Consider the following 23208-nt stretch of genomic DNA (forward strand, 5'->3'; position numbering starts at 1 on the left):
TTCACTATAGAAAAAAAGTTACCTGAAAAGAGAAAAAGAGATGACAGGTTGAAGCCAAAGGCTTATAAAAGACCCCAAATTAACTTTGGAAGCTTCTTCTATCAATCATATAAAAACATTTGCATATCTTACATCATTGTATTTCATTATTCTAGTACAGTTAGCAGTCCTTCAGTGTCATCCTCACCTGTTAGTGTTACTAAGTCTTACGTATAGACTCTTTAGAGCAGGTGTGGTGAACACGTGGCTGTAGAGCCGCATGCGGCTCTTGGCCAATAAGAATGCGGCTCTGTGCCTCATCATATTTTCTATATACTGTGGCTCTTTGCCTTGTTTCATGTTTAGTTTTTTTGTGTGTATTAAGGGTGGACACTTTCCTTGAAATCAACACAAGAACAATACTTGTATTGTAAGGAGAGGAGTGTGTTATGGGAAACAATGTGTTTTTAATTGTGTGTGTTTGTGTGTGTCTGTTTGTCATGGCAGGTCAGTGCGTGGTGTGGCTCTTACAGTTAAGAATTTCGTCTCTTTGTGTCAAACTTGTTCCCCACCCCTGCTTTAGAGCATGGGTCGGGAACAAATTCTCACTAGTCAGATATGGCTCCTATCATGAACAGATATGACTTGGATATAATACAAAAGCCGTGCTAACATTCTCTGTGACGTTCCAACTTACGTTTATACGAAGCAGAAGTGGTGTAGTAAACGAATGTAAATGGTAAAGTCCCCACTACAGTTCACACCTACAGACCCCGTTTTGGCTGTATATGGGCGCTAAATGGGATATATATATATTTATTCATAAATAAGTATGAGCTTGCATTGCCAAGGTATTGGATCCAGACAATCAAATCAGTCCATTTTTTTCTCCTGCTTCAAGGAATAAACAACAACTAATTTTATGATTAAAAATGTAACCAGATGAGGTCAGTCAAAGAGTTTTTGCATTTGAAGTGGTCTTTTCATTGCAAATTTCATCCTCTCACTATAGAAATGTCTCATTATCCTAATTCAACCCAAATCCAACACCTCACACTTGCCATAAAACACAAACACAAATTCTATAAATGTCATTTACACGCATTCATCATCACTTTGCTGTCATGATGAACGACCAGCTAACCTGCACAGCCCAGAGAAAGTCCAAGCGCAATTTGAGGTCCAGCTGCCTGGAGTGGAGGGCCAGGGCACTTACGAAGAGAAACAGAGACAGGATGGGCTCGTAGCCTCGGATGTGGAAGGACCCCCCACTGTGGAAAGAGACAGGCAGAAAGTCAGCCACCGGGCTGGACCACCCAGGGAAAAAAAATACAAGGGACGCTTGAGGCGATCCCCCACACAGTCGGCAGTAAATACGTGTTAGGTTATATTGTACAACAATGTGGATTTTGATCTGTCTAATTGCGTAATTATGCGAATCTTGTACTAAAACAGCGGATTATATCACTACAATAGCTTAATCTGTCATGTCAAACATAAGGCCCATGGGCCTAACCTGGCGTGTTGGGTGATTTAATTTGGGTCGCCATACTTTTCGTTTTCTAAGGCAGAGGAATCAGACCAGAATTTAAAAATAACTGATTGATTGAAATAAAAAGATAGTGGGGACAAGAGCAACGGCAAAACCACATTTTTTAACAGTGGAACCGTTTTCTTTTTTTACCATAATTGTCACTATATCGATACTATTTTTCGTTCAGCGGGCTGGATAAAAAAGGCTGACAGGCCTTATGTGGGCCTTGGTTTGCCAACCACTCCTCCACATTGAAAACTCATTTCATCCTCTTTGCCCCCAAATTGCTTTACTTTAATCCAGTAGTGTCAAACATACGGGCTGCGGGCTGGATCGGGCCCATTAGATGATTTAATCTGGCCCGCATTTAATTTCTAAGTATGTCAAGAAAGGTCTCTAGGTTATTTCTTTCAGAAGATATGATTTTGGTTTTTAATCGGTGCAAAGCAAGTGCTCTTTCTTGGCGCTAGAGGGCAGTGTCGAGTCACTGTTGAAAAAATAACACATGAAACATGAAAATCATTTTTTGCCATTTTTTGCGAATAAATGAGTTGGGGGTGCACAAGCTCTTAGTGTGGTGGGGTGGAGCATTTGTCCCCTATGCCTTGCCCATAGCGACGGGTGTGAGAGCCTTTTGAGGAAATCAAAATCGCAACCAAGCACCTCATTTGCATGATTTCGAAGCACTCGGCTGATTTGGGCGCCTGCCCATATCACCCCGCAGCCCCCTCTTACCGGGCCGCCTTGTAAAAACCGCTGAGCTCTAGCACAGTGATGTAGAGTCCGCCCAGCAGGAGCATGAGCGCCATCTTGGGCAACCAGGAAACTCGCAAAAAGAGCGCCAGGGTAAGCGTGCCCACCGCACACGACAGGAAAGCGTAGCGGGCGCCTTCGCAGGGCAGCTCGGCCATGGTACGGTTGGCACCGCTGTCCAGGTCAAGGATGATGATGGATCTGTTGGCATTTGTGCGACTCCACAGCCAGGGCATGCAACCCACCTGCATTCAATGTAAACAAAACTCCATGTGCACACTTTATCTTGAAAATATAGTGGAACCTCTTTACACAAGCACCTCTAAACAATGAAAATGTTGGTATACGAGTTTTTTCAGCAAAAATGTACCACACTATGCGGGGAAAAATCCTGTTCACGAGCAGTCCCAGAGACCGCTCATGACCTTCTACCGCCATCAGTTTGTACAGTTTGCTCATGTAAACTACAACAGGCAGAAAATTAAAAAGTAGGAAAATTGTGCTGGGAAAATATTTTGTGTGTATGTTCATTTAAAGTTATAGAAACTTTAATTTTAGGTGTACAGTAAGTGCTTACGTGTCAACAACAAACTCTCGATACCATACCTATCAACCTCCGCCAATTTACTGTATGTCCTTATTAACTCATTCAAAACCATTAACGACTAAAGATGTCACAAATGTGTTCTTAACTTGGTGTCATTGACAGCTTTGGATGCCAATCCTTCATCAAAGTTTTTCCTCATTAATGAAAGAAAATATGTGATGAATGTATTGGATATTGCCACAAAAGCCTCGAATCAAATAGAGAATAGAGAATTGAGTTCTAAAATAAGAGATTGAATCGGGTCTAAAAAAATCCAGCCCCCTTGTATTAAAGCCTGGACCAGCCCCTGCCCGACAGATTAACTTGATTTGAGGGACCGAGCCCCAAGTAAGCCCTTCTACTTATAGAAGCAGTGGGCGGTGTTGTCCAAAACCAATCTTTCCTCCTCACAAAGAAAATAAGAAAATTTGGGTATGCTTGGATAATGAAAGTCACATTGGCAAGTGAAGTCACATTTATTTGTGTAGCTCTTAATCACAAAATGTCTCAAAGGACTGCACAAGCCACAATTACACCATCCCCTTAAAAAAAAGTCAGTGAGAGAGGGGCCCGGCTAATCTAATGACTTACTCTTTAGGCCCGACTCGACCCGAATTTAAGGCTGGGTTCGAGCTTGGGCCTACGATCGTACCTCTACCGTCAATGGCACTTAATTTAGAACCGATTTTCGACGTCTTTAGTCATCATTGGTAGTGAATGAGTTATTAATTGCAAATCCTCCTTGCTAAGTGAGAATAAACCTTTAAACACAATGCGGCACCTACTCAAAGCAAGACAGACCATGTAAAATACGTCTGCAATATAAGTAATCTACAAGGACATAGAAGAGCTGAAATAGGCGAGACAAGATCAGAAATTTTGAAAAAAAATGAAAATTGTTATACGGCGTACACGATATGAAATGAACAAAAAAAAGTTTAAAAAAAAAGGGTAAAACGTATAAATTAAGTTCTCTTTTCAAACGCCATCCCCCAACCCTAACCCTCCCCAGCACGCGCAAACTGTATATTTTATGTCTGCTTGCAATTTGAATGTGTTTTTAGAGATCAGGAAAATGTGTTTTTATAGCTATAGGATTCACTCATATGCTTTCGAGAGAACAGGAGCGAACCAATTGGTTTTTAATAATTTCACGTAAGGAAATTGTACCCAATTTGAGCTACGAGCAAGATTGTTGAATGAATTAAGCTGTGTGAAGAGAAACCGCTGTAAAGTGTTTCACTTTCAGATACTAGACTTACCACACAGGCTTGAGCCACAGAGTAGATTAAGAGCACTGTGAGAATGCAGAGAGCAGTACGGATCTGGATAGTCAGGCACCCTGGAAAACACTGATTCACCCCCCAAAAATAAATATTATACATTATATAAATACACTACTTTTGTCTGAATCAGGGGTGGCCAAATTATGGCCTGCAGGCCACATGCGGCCCATCGAGCTTTTTCATCTGGCCTGCCTCTCTAAAGGTTAGAGAAAAAGTATTACTTAAAAATGGTTGTTTTATTCTCCCTGTCCATAAAATATATTTTCCCATTTGCTATGATTCCTCATATATTTATTTTATTTATCAAGATTTTCATTGACCTAATTTAAAAAAAAGCGTTTTTGCATTTAAAGTTTTTTAGTGGTTAAAAGTAGAATAATATATGACTTTGCTTCTATAATTAGAATTATCCATCCATCCATCCATCCATCCATTATCTGCACCGCTTATCCTCAGTAGGGTCGTGGGGGTGCTGGAGCCCATCCCAGCTATCTTCGGGCAGTGGGCAGGGGACACCCTGAACTAGTTGCCAGCCAGTCGCAGGACACACAGAGACAGACAACTCAGTCGCTCATTCACACCTAACATGATATATTTTTATCTCTAGAACAAGCAAAATATCTTATCTAGCAAAACGTCAGCAATAAAGGTCATTAAAAATAATATGAACAGTATAAATAATGTAAAAAATAAAACGAGTAAATAGTTTTATTAAAAAAAATAAAGCATAAAAATAAGCAAAATAATCTACTCATTCCTAGATAAGACACACATTTTTAAGGGACGGTATATTATTTAGCTTTCATTCCAATTTAATGATCATAATAATAATCAAATACAAACAGAAATATATAGATTAATTCCTGTATATTTATTCATAAATAAGAATGAGAAAATACAGAAAAGTTATTTTCTCCATGTATTGTCGAAGTATTGGGCCCATACGCAGATTTTTTTGGTATCAATCAATCAATCAATCAGTCAGTCAGTCAATCAATGAATCAATCAATCGTCAATTTTGCCCATTTTTTTAACCAAAAGCATCCCGTCACTTAAAATGTGTACCAACCCCTGGTCTAAATAAAGCACCCCAGATAACCATTTTTTGCAAAGCCACTAAGGTGCCACTAAAAGGGGTTGAATATGCTGCTCACCTGCACTCTAGTGATATGAAGGTACATGATACATGCTACCAGGAAACAGATGCAGAAGACAAGCAGCACCAGAACCAACACGCCCCTGACAAACACAAAAGAAAAATTAAGAATATGTTGAAAAAATAAAAAAAATCATATTATAGTACATACTGTGGTATGATGAGAAGATAAACAAGGCCACACAAGGCAGCAAGGATCAGAGAAAGTACCACCGCGCTTGTGAAGTACTCATCCGGAACCAGATGATACTTTTGAGTACCAAAAAGAGCAAAATAATCCGTAAGTGACAGTTCCTGACAATCTCTCCGTTTATTTGTATTTGATATAAGTATCGCTGAGCAGGGCTCACCTTGTGCTCGCGCTCTGAGCACTTGTACATGAGAGTAAGGAAGTTAAGTTCGGCCGTGTCCGACTCGGTCTGCCGGGCTTCGATCAGCCGGCCGATGTAGCGGTTGACCCGCGTTCTGGGGCTGCTCTGGACCACGTTAGCCTGGTTAGCATTGGGCCGGTTTCTCAGCTTCTGCGGCGCCGTCCTCATGGCCCTGCGCTATGTAGTGGCAATGGATGAAGATGAAAAAAAATTATATTACAATTCATATGAGCTTAATTTGTTCCAGGATCGTGATCAATTGTGTGCGTAATGAGCAATTTTTTTCTGATATGAAATACTTAAAAACTAGTTGGTCCATTCCAGAAGAGCGACAGAGATCGAATACCAGTCAACTTATATGTTTCCCCCCTATTTAATACGGTTATTGGATCATTAATCATTTTTAAACGTGAAAAAAATAAAAGAAAAAACAAGACCGATCTTGTTTTGCCCATTTCAGCTCTAATACAGACCATCACAATCAGTGGTAGCAGACGACAACATAATGATTGCTAATATTGTTGCGGTTTTCAGTCTTGCTGTGAGTAAATAGGTGTGTGCTGTGTTTTTAAGGTTTATCATCATTAGGATAGCTGGAACCATTAATACACAGAGAAAGTGGTTAAGTTTGAGATTGGGAGGCTGTTGATACTTACTCACTTACTGTACAATTAAAATTGAAGCTTTGATTAAAAGTACTCACAATTTTTTTTTTTGCCTTTGGCATTTTGCATGAGCAAACTGGAACTAGCTGATGCTGGCAGTGAGCAGTCACATTCTCTCCTAGTAACGTCTTTGCTTGTGATTTGTATCTTCTGTCATGCGCAGGGCAAGATTTTCCAAATAAAGCTTGTATATCGAAAATTCTCGTGTTAAGAGGTGCTCGTAAAATGAGGCACCGCTGTGTAAAAAGTGAACTGATGCGTTCTCACTTTTGGGAGTTTTATCATTTCTGTAAGACGGCTGGAGTAGCGCTGACAATACAACAGGGCCGCTGATTATACTTTCAAATGACGCCTGCTGCCATCACATTTGACTTCATTAGTGGATGCGCCCTGCTGAGGCTAAGTGTCTATGGCAGTCGCATCGAGGAGAGGTGCAAAATAGCGAGAGCTGGAGCCAAACAACATTGCCTTCATTTGAACTTTATTTTGTTACTATTTCCATAGCAGATTGTAGCCAACATGGTTTTTGTTTATTCTTCTGAAATGGAGAGCGGATTTTTAGCCTCAAAGCTGTCTCTGGCTTAAAAAAAGATGATGAGTTGAAACCAGGCATGAACGAATATTTTTTAGCTGCAATGGGTTAAAGAAATTGGGCTACAGGGCCAATACTAACGGCCTAGCCAACTTTTCTCATTTATGACTGAGAACACATAAAGGCATGTTTTATTTCTTTATATTTGTTTAAAAATATATTAGTTTCATCCAGTTGGTTTTGAAACCCTCCCAAAAAAAGCAAAAAAAATTAGAAGGTCCCTGTTTAAGCGCTGAATTTGATATTTAGTTTTGTAGTTTAATTTATTTTGTAGTTCTGCAGTATTTCTGAAGATGGATTTTTGTAGTAGTTATGAAGTAATATTTTGTGGTATTACCAAAGTAGTATTTTGTAGTTTTTCTGTAGTATTTTGGTAGTATTTCCACTGTCAGATTTTTGTAGTATTTATTTAATAGTATTTCTTATAGTATTTCAGGCGTAATATTTCTGTAGTCGTATTTTGTATTATAGTATCAATGTAGTAGTATTTCCATGGTATTTATTCAGGATGGAAGCAAAATAATATATAAGTCTCTGATTTTAAGGAATTATTTTGGTATTTAATTTTGTAGTAATTTTGTAGTTTTTTTGTAATAGTATTTTTATCGGGAACCAGGTTGGCATCAAAAAGATTTTTATTAGTAGTACTTGTTCCCCTTAACCACAAGAGTCATTTGGGGCACCATTTCTTGTGGTGTGTTTTGGGCAAGCACAGCCTGGTGGCACCCATCGCTCTCCAGACTTACATATTTTTCCACCCAGTTCCTAACCGGGGATCTTTCGTGTGGTAAGCAAATGTGTTAACTACTGCACTACGGAGATGCATAGCCGTGGTGCATTATTTAGGATTATATATATTTATTGTGATTACGGTATATCCTGACCATCTTCTTTTGGTGGGCAGATGAAAAATCCTGCTATTGGTACAAAAACTTTCATTCAGTAAAAAAAATATCACATTTAGTTGAATTCTATGGAAAAAATACCAGAACTATCAGTCCAATTTTTATATATTTTTTTTAAATCTTAGGTCGAGAAATGTGTATTTCTTTTAACTTGTGTAATACAGACTTTGCCATGTTTGTCTAGCATCCTGAGAACAAATCTGTGCGACTGAGCACAACGAAGCAGGATTAAACAACATTTCTACCTAATGGTCAAATATTACACACTGAGTTTTAGTACAAAGAAATGACTCAGGGGAGAGCTTTTATAAATGGTTGGAATTTCTTATCATAGGTTTGGGACCTCTCCTGTTCTTCTTGCAAGTTCAAATTGCATTGATGTCTTCATTTTGAGTGTTGACTAAAATAAAAATTTATTACACTAGACGGCTCTAAATAATGTAGCTTGTGTGTTGTTACGGAATGCTACAATAATATTCTGTTTTGAAACACAGAATCTGACATCTCATGGGCTGTACAAGCAAAATCAAAACTGCTAATGTCAGGGAGCTAAACCGGTCTCAAGATTTGTAGCTCAAGGTCAAACATACCAAGTTACGGCTGCAATGTATCAGAACTACTTGCACAAAGTCACACACAAAAAGAAAAATAAATACCTTATCTCCGTCCTCGCAGTTCATAACATTGGAGAAGGGGATCTCTGCCTTAAACATCTTCCTGCAGTGCATGAGTTGCACCAGCAAGTAGCACACCGTCTTAAACTTCATCTTTTTGGCCGGCTTGATATCCGACAGGATCAATCCTGGGAATATCTGTGCGAGATGGGAACAAGGGATTTTTATTAAGTCAGCCATGATAGACCATGCTGGAATAGATTTTTTTTAAAGCATAAGCGTGTGTGCATTCCCATCATCGTTGAATCATTATTACCAGGATTTTGCAGAGAAAAGGCGAATCAATCCCTCAGGTCATACTATTCATTTGAGATCGCTAAGTTCGTGCCTTGCGCTCAACACAAGGTTACAATAATAAATACTCTATACGGTGTAGTAAAAAGTTACATGGAGGTCAAGTAATTGTTTGATTGTAAAACTGGAGTTGCTCCCATTATAGTGTATGTATGAGAGAGTATAGTAATGAGTTTTTGAGAGGATAGTAATGTGTGAGAGAATATAGTAGTGTATGAATGAGAGTATAGTGGTATGAGTGAGAGTTTATAGTATGTGCATATGGGAGTATTTTGAGTATGTGTAAGAGCATATAGAATGTAAAAAAGAGTATAGTAGTGTGTATTAGAGTCTAGTAGTAAGTATGATACCATACAGTAGTGTTTGTGTATGGGTATGACCGTGCCTGTATGAGAGTATAGCTGTGTATGTGTGAGAATATGATATTAAACGTGAGAGCACGTATGATTTACATCTCAAACTGACTCTCATAGATTTTAGCCTTATCAGTGTTACTCCTCAACTTACTTCAACATGGTCCAATAGCTGCAAGATCCCACAAGACGGCAGCACAAAATAATTTGCTCTAGAAACACAAGGTGGTGTCAGTTTGTCTTTTGTTTAATGTTTTTTTGTTTTATTATTATTTCAGAGTAGCGCTTCATAATCCCACCACTAGAAGAGAACCCAAGCATTGTAAGGAAAAGCAAGCTTCCTGCTTGCTTTTTGTTGATGAAATTTGCGCATTTGTATGCATGCTCAAATCTGCGAGAAAAGGAGCCACGGGCTCTTTTCGTTTCTAGTTGAATCCATTCCAGGATGGAAGTGACATCATGGGCACATCAAATGTTTTAGCGCTCCATTATATCACACTTGATGCTTTACTTAACACTCTTTTTTTCCTCCCCCTTCTATTCTCCTCCTGTGAGATTTTAGTGCAGGAGATGGAACCAGGATATAAGCCTCCTTCTTCATTTGAGCCTCGTCTGATTTTCCATGTGGATTATCTCCGCACAGTACACCCTTAAAGGTATTAAGGGTTTACTCGGGGCCACGGCCTCATAAAGAATACAAGTGAGAGTGTGGCGGCAGTCATTTCCCTTTCCAGGGCCTGGACGCAGACGGGAAATGGAACTCGGCCTACCTTGCGTCGGTGTGATGGTACAATGAAGAAGGTTTCGATCTGGTGTTTCTGGAGAAATGCATGGCGCTCATGACCGTTTCCCGGTTCCACCTCGTAGTCTCCGTTCAGGCACTCTAATGTAGATCTTGTGATGTGGACTTTCCTGTTGAATAAAGTAAAGGAAATGAAAATCCACAAAAAATAGCAACCCTCAGCTAGCATTTGTATTATCTTCCTATATAAAATAGAAACATGTAAGAGCAGAAATGTACTCCTATCCCTTTATCTCATACAGAATGATTAATAAGCAGGTCGGTGCCTTGCATGGCTGCATGGCCGCTATTGGTGTGTGAGTGTGTGTGTGAATGGATACGTGTGAAGCACATTGTAAAGCACTTCAAGGTCTTCATTGACTTGAAAAGCGCTATATAAATGCAGGCCATTTACCAATTACCATTAAAGGGCACAACTAGAATTATTTAGGTTTATCATTGTTGCTTTACTATAATTGACAAAATACTGCATTATCCTGTGTTGTTATTATGTAAACCAAAATGACAAGGAGAATTGTATATGGATAAACACATTAGTAAGGACCATCTTAGACTGTAGTGTGAACATGGTGTAAATGATTGGTTTACAAGCATTTAACTGGTATTAAATTTAACTATTTTGATGCTGCCTAATTAAAATATAAAGGTTTTACTAACAGTTTTATGTTGATAATATGTGTATAATTTGCCCTCATGTAGGTTTTAGATGAGGGGATGGTGTGATAATCAGGGTTGGGTAGGGTTACTTTAACTTGATTACTTTCAATTACTTTTGGATTACTCCAATACCAAATATACTAATAAAAGACAAAATAAACTAAATATGAAAAAAATTACTCAATTTTGTGCAGGGTTGTGGAGTAACGGAATACATGGAACGGCAAAAATGATGTTGGCAAGCTGTTTGGATTTATTTTCATTTTGTTTCTGTCGCATTTTATGTTAGTTTTGCCGTAAATCAAATAGATCAAAGCCAGGAGAGAAAGCTTACCACGTGTTGTGAATCATAATTTTATTCATATTTAGTTTCTTTTGTTTTTTTATTAGCATATTTGGTATTGGAGTAATCCAAAAGTGATTAAAAGTAATCAAGTTAAAGTAACCCTACCCAACCCTGGTCATAATAGTCTGTAATAATAGTTTGCAATAGTCTTTGATCTGTGCAGCCCTTTAAGACTCTTTTTGATTAAGGGCTAAAAAAATAAACATGACTTGACTTGACTTTTGTATTCATACCTTTTTAGGATTGGGGGGTTGTTTTGGGAGGATGATGGTAAAATAAAATTACAATTATGTGGGTGCCATTCTCTCAGCATTCTTCCAACAAAGTATAATTTAGCCCCCAAAGCCTAAAACTTCTTTTTGTGATCCATTTATTCAGTTGTTATTTAGTACCTACACTGATTTAAGTTCTGTTTTTAGTTTGCAACTGGAGAAGGCCTTGAGTTTTGTCAGTACTTCCCAGACATAAATTATTATTATTATTGTCATAAATAGTTGTAATACAAAATTTAGTATGACATTTTTTACATCAGCCTCGTCAAAATATTGTACTTGACACATGGCAGCATTTGGTTCCCATTAGATAATTGAGTTTATAATAAGGGTTTTTCAAAAGTCTTTTGACATTGAATAGATGGGGAACTTAAGGATAGATAATCACATCTTGTAAATTCAGAAAGCTTGTGATCTAAATTTTTAATGAAATATTTTCAAAAATCTTCAATAAGAGCACCATTGGTCTCACATCATTCAATCTCAAGAGTGAATTGTCAATGAATAAAACAGTTTCTGTTATTCTTGGCTTTAGCTCATCCACATCTCATGAAATAAGGAGCACATAGGCCAACCTTTCTGATATACTGTACCAACAAAAATAAATCGCATGGTATGAGATCCTGAAATATGAGTTGCTAGGACATGAGATCGTGGTCATTCTGCCCAAACCATCTAAATCCATCTGTCTGGCACTGTTGTGTTCAGAAACTGTCTAACCTTGAGGGTCCATTGGGGTGGCGTCCCATCCTGTTGGAAAATGATGTCACCAGTCTCTTTCTCACTTCAAGTATCCATTAACCAGATTCCCAGTATGTATGTCTCACCAATGTCTGTTGCTTTTTCAAAGAGGAACGGTCCATGGACAGATTTTTTTTCGACGCCACAAAACACAGCCACCTCTGAGGGATCTTGCTGAACCTCAACAAGCTCGTGTGGGTTCTCAGTACCCCATACACTTATTAACTTTGCCATTTACATGGAAAGTTGGCTCATTGTAGGTTGTAAGTTGTCATGTGCATTCGTCTTATTAAGAGGAATTGTCAGATATTAGACATTGTTTTGGATGAAACATACAGTCCCTTTGCCAAAACATGGCTGATATTTTTCATAAGTTTTTTTTAAATCCTAAAAAGTGCTTGGTATAGATTTATTTGTTCAAAAGAAATATAGATTATTTGCCATTTACATGGAAAGTCAGCTCATTGGACTAACTGTAGCATGTAAGTAGTCATGTGCATTCGTCTTATTGAGACAAATTGTCAGTAGTCGATTTAAGTGGGGCTTGATTGGAAATGCTCTTTGAACTTGTTAAATCACATCTTCTCAAGATGAGGGGACTTTTAGCTGGGCATAAGCACGCATCCATTATAAAATTTCTAATGTCATCTCACTCTGGTGGCTCCTTTTCAAATTTTCATTAAAATGCATGTTGAAGAACAGTTCATCGTTTAGTTTTTGCAAATACAAGCACACAAAACGCCTTTTCTGATTGAGTGAACAACATTCATGAATCTGAAAAAGGAATTTATAGAATCAATACCCTAATAAAAAAAGTAACGTAACTAGCTTAAATATGGCACAACTTTTATCTTACTACCATTCATAGTTTAGTAAATATAGTGACTTGAAATGTGCCTAAGACCTTTGGAACAATCTGTATGTTCTAAGTTGTAGCATTGGCACTTGTTAATACTTGTCCCTTAGCGTTCACAGACGTGGTTCATTTGAAAGTTAGCCAACTGACCCAGGTAGTCCCCCGGCCTCCATCACGTTGGCGAGGGTGACGTCGTTGGACCAAACGTCGTACTGCCACTTCCTGAGACCCAGCACGCCACACAGCACCCGGCCCGTGTGCAGGCCCACACGCATGTTCAAGTTGACTTCAGTGGCCTCTGCCACTGACCTGAGAGGGCGGGCAAACACGGGCAGGATTATATTCCAATATTCAGAAAATGTCTTGTACAAACATATTTTTAAAATATATAATGTTTTGTGAAAGCAACTGAACTTTTAATTTTTACAATTACCATACTTCTAAAATCATACCCCAAAATATACATTCCCCAAAAAGTAGGATTAAAGAGAATTTGACATTTAATCCTTCTTTTATCCTCACTTTTTAAATCATTGTTTTCAATCCACTTGATCATACAGATTCAGATTCATTCAGATTCAGATTCAGATCTACTTTATTGTCATTCTAGTACACGTGTATACAGAACGAAATGTCGATAGTTTCCTTGAATGTACAGATATAAATAAAATGTTGTATTGAGTTGTAGTATTGAGTATATACACAAAATTAATGTAATAATTATTAGAAAATAATAAGGGGAGTTACAAACTTTCTTATAAAATGAATTCAGAAGGAATGTTATAGTTTGAAGAAAAAATATATAGACAAGCATAAAATTACTTTATTCTTTTTAAACATTTTTTTTTTACCTTTTCAGACTGATACAGATATTAGACATTAATTTGGATGAAACATACAGCCCCTTTGCCAAAACATGGCTGATATTTTTAATAAGTATTTTTAAATCTTAAAAAGTGCTTGGTATAGATTTATTTGTTTAAAAAAAATCTAGATTCATCTCACTCCAATTGAATTGTCCTTATTGTCATTGATCAACGTTGTTAAACATTGTATGCAACTATATACCCCGCGACCCTACTGAGGATAAGTGGTGCAGATAATGAATGATTGAATTAATGTATGTTACATATGTGTATTTGTGTGTGTGTGTGTTTGTTGCTCTCCATTTCTCTGTCGCTCTTGCTCTCTCACTCCCGTGATGCTTGTGTCACTTGTAACATGAGCTTCACCCATCGTGTTTAATGTCTGATAACCAGTACACCCTAGCAATAGGACCCCCTGCAATATTACCAAATAATTATGCTTTCCTTTACCAATAAATGTTAGACCAAGGTTGACATTAGAGAAATGGTGACATTATCTTTGTCGCCCTACAAAGTCGCAGAGTCTTGGGATAACGCAGCATGGTTTTGCCAATAACAGCCAATCATTGATTGTTGTTTCTTAATTCTGCATTAAATTAATGTCAGTATAATATTTTATAATTACTAGAGAGTAATAGAAAACAGACAATTTCATCCAGACCTGGACACGAAATAACGGATAATAATTTGCCCTTCCGTTCCCCCTAAATGTAGAGAAAATGTACGTTGTCATCCTGGCGGACAAAATTAGAACTGATATTGTCATTGTGGTTTTCAATGCTATTTTTATATCCACCGTCATGTCAGTTTCTTTATTCCCTGTGTTATTCCATTTCCAGTTTTGGTGTTTTTAGTTTCGACTTTGTCAGGGTTAGTTTTTGTTTCTGAAGGATTGTTTGAACATTTTAGTTGCTTCGTGCCCACCTGTTTATTTGGTATTTTTTCCTAATTTCATTAACAAATACCGTTTTTGTTTTTAAGAACCCCTGCCTCCAGTTCCTGCCTCCCCCACAAGGGTCTTCCATCTACCATCAAATCATAACAGAATAACCTAACTGCCACCCGAGCTGGTTGAGGTTGAAGGCTGCTTAAAGAATAAGGAGGAATGACAGAGAGCTTGGTCAGGGCGTTGCATAACAACAATAGCAATCCCAAGACAATAGTACCGATCTTCTCCAAGTACTCACTCAGTATTGATAATATCAATATTTAGATCGATCAGCCTACCCTTACTGGCAGCTCAATGAAGGAGCTTTGGGGTTGGAAAGCAGCTCTAATAAAGAGAAGCTGCATAAAAGAAAAACAGATGGATGGACCATCGGATAACTTACGTTATGGTGTCAATCATGTCCAGTCCCATCTCCACACAGCAGTGGGCATGGTCCGTCTTGGGCTGCGTCAGGCCGGACACGCAGTAGTAGCAGTCCCCCAAGATCTTAATCCGACGACAGTGGTTCTCCTGCAACGAACGCATGAAGGATACACGGTCTCATTGGGGCAACGGCAGCGTATACGCATAGTCTATAATCATGCATGATCAATTCCGGCAAGGTCAAATGAGCTCAGAGGAGATTTCATCATACATCACAGTAACCCCGCCATGCTCAAAGCCTGTCAAATTATGCAAACGGGGTGTGCATATTTGCTTTGGATATACTGATGTTTTATATTTCAGACACCGTAAAGACTCGTACCCTCTACGGCTCACCCTCAGCTGGCGACAAAACAGAAGGCCGGCAAATGCAAAGTGCCATTATTGGAGCATATGAGCCAGGGGGACGAGGGTTACCATTGACGCCGTCGCTCACAACCCCTTCATTGTCTCCATGGAGGTAATGGGATCACTGGCCGTGCATGCGAAGAGCAACAAAGACTCATAATTATGCACATCAGCAGCCGAGGGGAGGAGCGACAAGCAGGCCAACGCGCTATTTTTAATGTGTGTCGTGGCCGGCGACCAGCGATTTTCAGCGAGGCTCGTCCACAGTGTTTTGATATTACTGCTGCCCGTGTTGATTTTTTAGGAGCTCATTAAAATTATTTGGTTTGTTGGAAAGAGAGGAAGTAGGTTCAAAAACCCACTTGCTAGTAAACAGCATCAGGAGGACATCCATCTCTGAAATCTGCAGAGATCGGTAAATTCCAAATAAAAATGAACTGGCGGCATTTAGCTGTTATAGTGCAAAAAAGAACGGAATAGTTTACAAATGGAAAATGTTTTAAAGTCCGATTTTTATGCTTTGGACATTAGAGTCACTTAAAAGTAGCACTGGCTGTCTGCCCAGCCTGGCAGATCAAGTCATGTGTGAAGTAGTTCTGTGCGAGAGCAGTTATTGGTTAAATTTGCGTCACATTTCAATATTTTCTCAGCTATGAGGTTTTGGAATTATGTTTACTGTTGCAAATTAATGTCACAGTGTGTTCTTTATCATTTGTTCATCAACAGCAGTGATGTGCATTCGGGGGAGGAAGGTGAGGCTGTGTAAAATAAGAAATATATTAGTGGTTCTATGTATTCAGTGTTAAAGTTTCTCATTAAACTTCACATTTTTTGGATTTTGTTTTTCCAAATAACTGAATTTTCAAATTATGCTATGACTAAATAATACAATGAGTATGTAATATATTACTGAGCGCCTGGAGATGCAAAGTGAGGCACTTAATTTTCTTACCTCATGGCAGAGGGCGATGGTCAAACTAAGAAATTCCGATTTGTCGTACATCTCAGGATCAAATTACAGAAATATAATTAGTTTTTGAGGGGTGGGCCCAAGTTAAGGAAAGCAGGAACTGAACCAGGGGGGCTTAAAATAAGTAATGTATTCAATAACAAAACCAGGAAAAACGTTCCTAACAACAAGATGTCCGGACAAAATCAAAGCTGACAATGGGCCAAATGAAGACCAGTATTAAAAAGCAAGAAACAAAGTAACAAACAAAAACAAGTGAGCGCAAAACAATTCACGAGATATCCAAACCAGAAAATAGTAAACCCAAAAAATAATCTGCTGTAACAGTGGAAATGAATCTGCTACGCTTTTTGGGTGGACCCAAGTGAAGGGCAGCAGGACTTAAGGCAGGTATGCTCAACAAAATATGGTATTTATTGACATTAAACAGGTCCAAAGAAACAAAAACAAACAAGGTCTTAAAAAACACTTTCTATTGGCTAGCTAACAAGTAACAAGTCAGGCCATCCAGGATTTTTTTTTCTCGTTTCATGGACTTTTTTCTTGAGACGTATTCATTGATGCTTTTTATTCAAAAGGAGTAGTATGCAACATTTTACATCTCAGATGCAGTGAGGCACTTAATTGTCTTGCCTCATGGCAGATTGCGATAGTGAGACCAAGTATTCAGGTTCAGTACACAGCTCAGCCCCAAACAATAAAATTAGTGATCATATTAGCAAGCTAATAACAAGTCAAGCGAGCTACTACAGCCAGTAGTTTTCTTTCTCGATGCATGGACCTTTCCCTAATAGACATTCATTAATGCTTGTATCCAAAATGAGCAGAATAAAGACTTCATTTAAACAGTGCCAAGTGAAAGTATTGGCCCCCTAAGAACTCTTTGTTGTATTGCCACATTTCAGGCTTCAAACTCAAACCTAAAAAAGTGAAAAAGGTTTCTAGGAATCAACATCATGTGAGACACAATCGTGAAATTGAACAAAATTGTTTTAACATTTTATATTATAGTTACAATAAAAAGTAAATATTGCAAAAATATTGACTGCCTGTGCTCTAAGCTCAGCCAACTGATTATAGAAGTTCCCTGGTGATTTCGGAATAATCCAATGTCGACCTAACTGACTAATAATGAAGAACAAAATGCACCTATGAGCTCTGTGAGAGCAATAAAATCAAATTGGTAGGAGCATAAAACCACTGCAAACCTACCAAGACCTGGCGATCCCTCTAAACTTTCAGCCCAAAGATGGAGAAAATAAATCAGAGAAGCAACCGAGAGACCCATGATCACATTGGATGTCCTGCAGGCATACATAGCTGAGGTGGGACAATCTCTGCATAAATCCACCGTTTATTAAAGAGTGGCAAAAAGAAAGTTATTTCTGAAAGAATACCATAAAAAGCCCTGTTTGGCGTTTGCAAGAATCTGCATGTGAGACACAAATAGCATGTGGAACAAGGAACAGTGGCCAGATGAGACCAAAACTGAACCTTTTGGTCTTAATGCAAAACGTTACGTTTGGCATAAGAGTAACATTGCACATCAGCCAGAAAACACCATCCCAACTGTCAAACATGGGGGTGGCAGCATCATGTTATGGGGTTGCTTTTTTGCAACACTTTACAGCACAATATAAAATGTTGAATACATTTGGTTTCTTTACACGATTGTGTCTCACATTTTGTTGAATTATAGAAAATATTTTGAGTTTTTAATCGATAAGTTTGAACTCTGAAATAATGCGATATGTCAAATACTTTTTCAAGGCAATGTATGTTAAGGTAAGAAAATAAGATGTCATTTTTTACAATTTAGAAAGGGCTTTTTTTGCTCTGCCACTCAAACGATGAATCAGGTGTAGATTAATTTATTTGTAAATCTAACTGACTCACCAGACATACACATCGGCTCAACAGTAAATCCATGTTTGAGCAATTCACCAATGCAACTAGATTTTAGTGTGCTGTCGGCAGGCCAATCAGGCCTTTTGGACTTTCTCGGTTCAGGTGGCGGTTCTATAACAGATGGCACTACTTTATCGAGGTGAGGCTGATGGGAGCGGGGGGGGGAGGTCCCGGTGCTTAAAGTCTGCCACTGTGTACTTTTCCAGTGCTAATCTGCACTGTGGATTTATAGAAGCTGATTGAGAACCCAAGCAAGATTACTGCATGTCATGTGACCTAAGGAAGGCGACTGTAGGCTTTAATGTAAAAAAAAGGAGACTAAAGAAAGAAATGAAATGGCCCCACATGCTTGCTTCTTCCTTTTTTTGCTCCAAAAAAAATCAATGATCCAAATCATAATAGAGCACTAACACAGCTGTGATGTGGCAGCATACATAACCTGTAGCCCCACACACAAGCACAGACGCAACTTGTTCCATATGCATGCAGTTGCAAATGAGAGCACCCTTCATTGCATCCCAACAAAGAGGATGACACAAAGGGAGAGACAAACAAGATGTAATATAAAGCACACACACACACACGTGCGTAAAAAAATATAAGCAGATGAGTAGCAGTGAGATGAGTCACCGAATATTAGTATGTTGTTTTTTTTGTTCGATTTCTACACATCGAGGGAGTTGAGCCAAGGAGAAGCGAGTTTTTGACCGTTGCTGATGTTCGACTTAAATTCAACAAGTGTGATTAAAGCAAGTAGGGTTTTTCGTCAGCCATATTTTATCACCAAGCTTCAATACAATGAAGGGGTTCATCTTGCCGGAACATGCATCTCGTGAAATCGTGTTGATTATATTGCATATACATTTACATCAGATCATTTTTGCTTCAGTGGTTTCGAGTCAATTAGGTTGAAAGTGACGCATCAATAGTCATGAAGGGAGGAATATGGTTGGTAAATGTATAAATAAGTAATAAGTAGAATGCAGAATGATTAACAATGTTGTAGAACGAAAACAGAAATTTGACGTCTCGGTTAATGCCCCAATGCCAGAAATACTGACAGGATAATTGGTCACTTTAAGCCACACTATAGTATCCAATCAGCCGTAACATCTTGTTAAAAAGACTCCAATCATTTATGTTCGTTGTTTTTTTTAGGTCTATTACCTTACATCTCTGAATAAAACACAAAATAAGAGCGACAAGCGACAGCAATATTTTCTCATGAGGAGATGCAGTCAAAGCCTGATTCACATCTGACCAGAACTGCAACAGCCCACCTATTTTTTACAAACAATTGAGTCAATGGGGGAGAAGAGTTTAACATAGCAAGAGGACACCATCGTAAAACAAGAAACATGAAACAGGCCGGAGAAAAATAAACATGACAATGCGTCAGTTTTTATTCTCATGCGAATGGTTGAGTGGTTCACAAGGTGATAAAACTGTTTGAAGCAAGGAAAATATTTTACTCAACAATAGAAACTCAATATAATTAAGATAATTCTAATTCCAATTTTAATTCCAACATTGTAGTAAATAATTAACAAATGTATTTACAACTATCTCGTCAGTTCTATAACTGCATTTGCCACAAATATGCATAAGTAATTTGAAATCTGAGTGACAAAACTTAACCTGGGTCTACCGAGCCACAGTGGGGCATATACTGGGTCACAGCATCATGGAGTGGTATACTGGGAGCGCAGCATCAGAAAGAAAAACACTTACAGAGAGTCTTCAACAAAGCCCAGGAAATCATCAGCTGCTGGCTCCCTAGCCTGGAGGACATTGCAGGCTCGTAATACCGCAGCTGAGGACATTATAAAGAACTCCTCTTAGCCTGGACACCACCTTTCTGATCTGTTGGTTTCTGGCAGACCCTACAGATCCCTTCAAAAAAGGACTAACAAGTCCAGGGACTTTGTCTTTTCCAGGGCTAATACCACCCTGAACAAGTGACAGAATAGAATAGAGAATAGAATTTACTTTTATTGTCATTCTTTGTAACAATGCACACAGAACGAAATGTCAATACACCTGACCCGTACAGTTAAACTGTAGCGAGCGGATGCAGCCGCAGCCAAAGAGGGCGCAACCATTTTAGTCATTAGGTGACCAAACCCCCCAATTCCAACCCTTAATGTTGAGCAGGGAGGCAATGAGTACCAATGTTGTAAGTCTGACTCGGCCGAGGCTTGAACCAGCGACCTCCCAGTCTCAGAGCGGGCGCCCTACCATCTAGACTACCGAGCTGGTGCACAGGAATGTGAAAAACGACATGTATTCATTTCTAAATTTTCTAATGATACTGCACTATTATCATTGCACTATTGTTCTGATACACTTATAAGAGCATTGGAGAGTTTTTAATTTAGAATAAAAGTTAACTTTCCATAATTTGGCATAGCCGACAAGTGGGAAACTAGATTGTTTGATTTGAGCGGTTCTCAGGTCAGCGCATCTCCAAGCTGCTGTCTTACGGAAGCAGTTGGATTTAACAGTGATCCTCGCATCTGCTGGCGAGACAGACCCCATGTTTTGTGTTTGCATCTCAGATTTGAGAAACTGGCACCAGAGCGACAAACTAACAGCATTTTATATATATATATATATATATATATATATATATATATATATATATATATATATATATATATATATATAAAACATTTTCCATTTGTAAACTATTCTGTTCTTTTTTGCACTATAACAGCTAAATGCCGCCAGTTCAATTTTATTTGGAATTTACCGGTTTCTGCAGATTTCAGAGATGGGTGTCCGCCTGATATTGTTTACTAGCAAGTGGGTTTTTGAACCTACTTCCTCTCTTTCCAACAAACCAAATAATTTTAATGAGCTCCTAAAAAATATGTATATGTGAAAAAGATTGAGACTTCTTTAGAACATTTTTACTTGCTTTGTAAAAATACATAAGGATGTACAGAATGAAATAGAAAAAGATAAAGTGAGAATGAAAAAATGCAAGAAATTAAGACAGGGGGAAAAAAAGACAGTAAAAGAGAAAAAAAACAGACAGAAAGAAGGAAAGTCTGACTTTTCTCAAAATAGATAGAGAACAAGAGAAACAAAGAAACAAAGGACTGATTGGGAAAAATGGATAAAGAAAGAAAGAAAGAAAGAAAGAAAGAAAGAAAGAAAGAAAGAAAGAAAGAAAGAAAGAAAGACAGAAAGACAGAAAGACAGAAAGAAGTAGAAGCCTTGCGAGCCTACTACACACCTCAAACAAGATAAGCCAATCGCAGTGCACATAGACTCCATAAACTCGGACAATGTCTGCTGGCATGTTGCATTAAAGTTCGTCTTTTCAGTTTTTGTGTTTTTTTTTCTTACATTTTGAACTTCAAAATGGTCAAACACACCGCATGGGGCAAATGCAAATCTGATACAAGGTATCCTGAGAGGCTGGGCAATGGAGATATTCTTTTAACTGATTTAGCCACCTCGAAATTGAGACAAGTGTCTGCTTTGGATAAAATTCTGTGTCGACCATGGCACCAACTCAATGTGGATAAAAATAATGTATGTACAGTATGTCTGCGTCTGTTCTAAGGTAAGTCAAGTTATTTGTAACGTTAACATCCCTAACGTTAGGTAGATGCTAGGTAACATTAACTCTTGGCTGCGTTATCCATCATATTTGTTTACTCCGAGTTGAGTGGCCTGTTTTGTGCTAGTTTTTCTACATTGGTAATCATACGTGATTGTTAGCTGTTATACTTAAGAATGTAGTCAACATCAGATTCCACCAAAATATCGAAAATGGCCATTAAGCTCTGCAGTATGACCCTAGCCTAAAGGTTAACGTTTAGCGCTTAGCTCTTTAACTTACCAGTACCTGTAAATAACTAAAATAACAAATGTTGACAACGTTTTATTGTAAATACTGTTGCACCAAATTAATGGAGAGGCACTGGCAATGTGCAGCTTGGACTTGAAACTTTTCATGGACCTTCTCTAATATGAAATTATTAATATAACCCTCCAATGCAGGGGTCTCGAACCTTGTTCAAGCGTCGAGTGACTTTTTGTTACTAATTAGGGCCCAGTTTGAAATGAATTTCTAAAATGGCAACTTAACTAGATAGCTAGTTAAATAGCTCAAAAGTTAACTTTATGGTTAGTTAGAAAGATAAACAGGTACAAAACTAAAAAATAGAGCTAGATAGATAGCCAAATGATTCAAAAGCAGTCTAAATACCCAGACAGAAAGCTAAAAACTAGAAAGATAGCTATAAAGGAAAAAAGCTTAAAATTATATAGTGAGCTAAAAAAGATGAAATGTGAGCTACATGGCATGCATAAAAAATTGATTTAGCTATTTAGATAGTTTGCTAAATAGCTATGAAGGTAGGAAGATAGCCAGCTATAAAGCTAAAAAAAAGGTAGCTAGACAGCTAGCAGAAAAAACTGCACATTTTTGGCTCATTTGCTTTATAAATCAAGGAAAAGATGAATAAATATATTTGTTTAAAACATGAATAGATTCTCATTCTATTCTTTTAATTAATCATTTAAGAATATTTATCAATACTCAGAATATATTTTTTGAATTTCTAAAAGTTTCTATTGGTAGTATAGAAAGTCATACATGGACTTGCTCCCTCATATCTTTCAGATCTAATTTCCTCTTATATTCCGGTCCGGAGCTTTCTCTCTGAAAATGCTGGTCTACTAGTGATCCCAAGAGCCAAGAAGAGATCCGCAGGTTCGAGAGCGTCTATATTTTATGTTGACAATATCAGGGGATGGTGTCATAATAGTCTGTAATAATAGTCAAGTCAAGTCATTTTTATTTGTACAGCCCTTAATCAGAGTCTCAAAGGGCTTCACAGGTTATTACACATGAGAAGTTTAGGTTATTCAATGCTATAGAGTAGAAGTGAGTTTTAAGCTTAGAT

The 23208-nt window shown here is 38.1% G+C and overlaps 1 protein-coding gene across 4 annotated transcripts in view; it reads right to left on the reverse strand.

The window, feature by feature from the left end:
* LOC148374604 (adenylate cyclase type 1-like) overlaps nt 1-23208 on the reverse strand; it is an 86737-nt gene that overhangs the window by 13745 nt on the left and 49784 nt on the right. For all 4 annotated transcript variants that reach the window (XR_015850757.1, XM_088338585.1, XM_088338577.1 and 1 more), the window contains 10 exons: nt 15020-15147; nt 12973-13131; nt 9919-10060; nt 8484-8639; nt 5645-5842; nt 5446-5543; nt 5293-5377; nt 4115-4204; nt 2249-2511; nt 1124-1250 (listed from right to left, as the gene is read on the reverse strand). Coding sequence is in view for 3 of the 4 variants with exons in the window: in XM_088338585.1 (XP_088194711.1) it covers nt 1124-1250; nt 2249-2511; nt 4115-4204; nt 5293-5377; nt 5446-5543; nt 5645-5842; nt 8484-8639; nt 9919-10060; nt 12973-13131; nt 15020-15147 (1446 nt within the window). In the remaining variant the exon portion in view is untranslated. The remainder of the gene's footprint in view (nt 1-1123; nt 1251-2248; nt 2512-4114; nt 4205-5292; nt 5378-5445; nt 5544-5644; nt 5843-8483; nt 8640-9918; nt 10061-12972; nt 13132-15019; nt 15148-23208) is intronic.

The sequence above is a fragment of the Urocampus carinirostris genome, chromosome 1, assembly GCF_059441175.1.
Source record: "Urocampus carinirostris isolate Australia breed hairy pipefish chromosome 1, RoL_Ucar_1.0, whole genome shotgun sequence".
In the NCBI taxonomy this organism is placed as follows: domain Eukaryota; kingdom Metazoa; phylum Chordata; class Actinopteri; order Syngnathiformes; family Syngnathidae; genus Urocampus; species Urocampus carinirostris.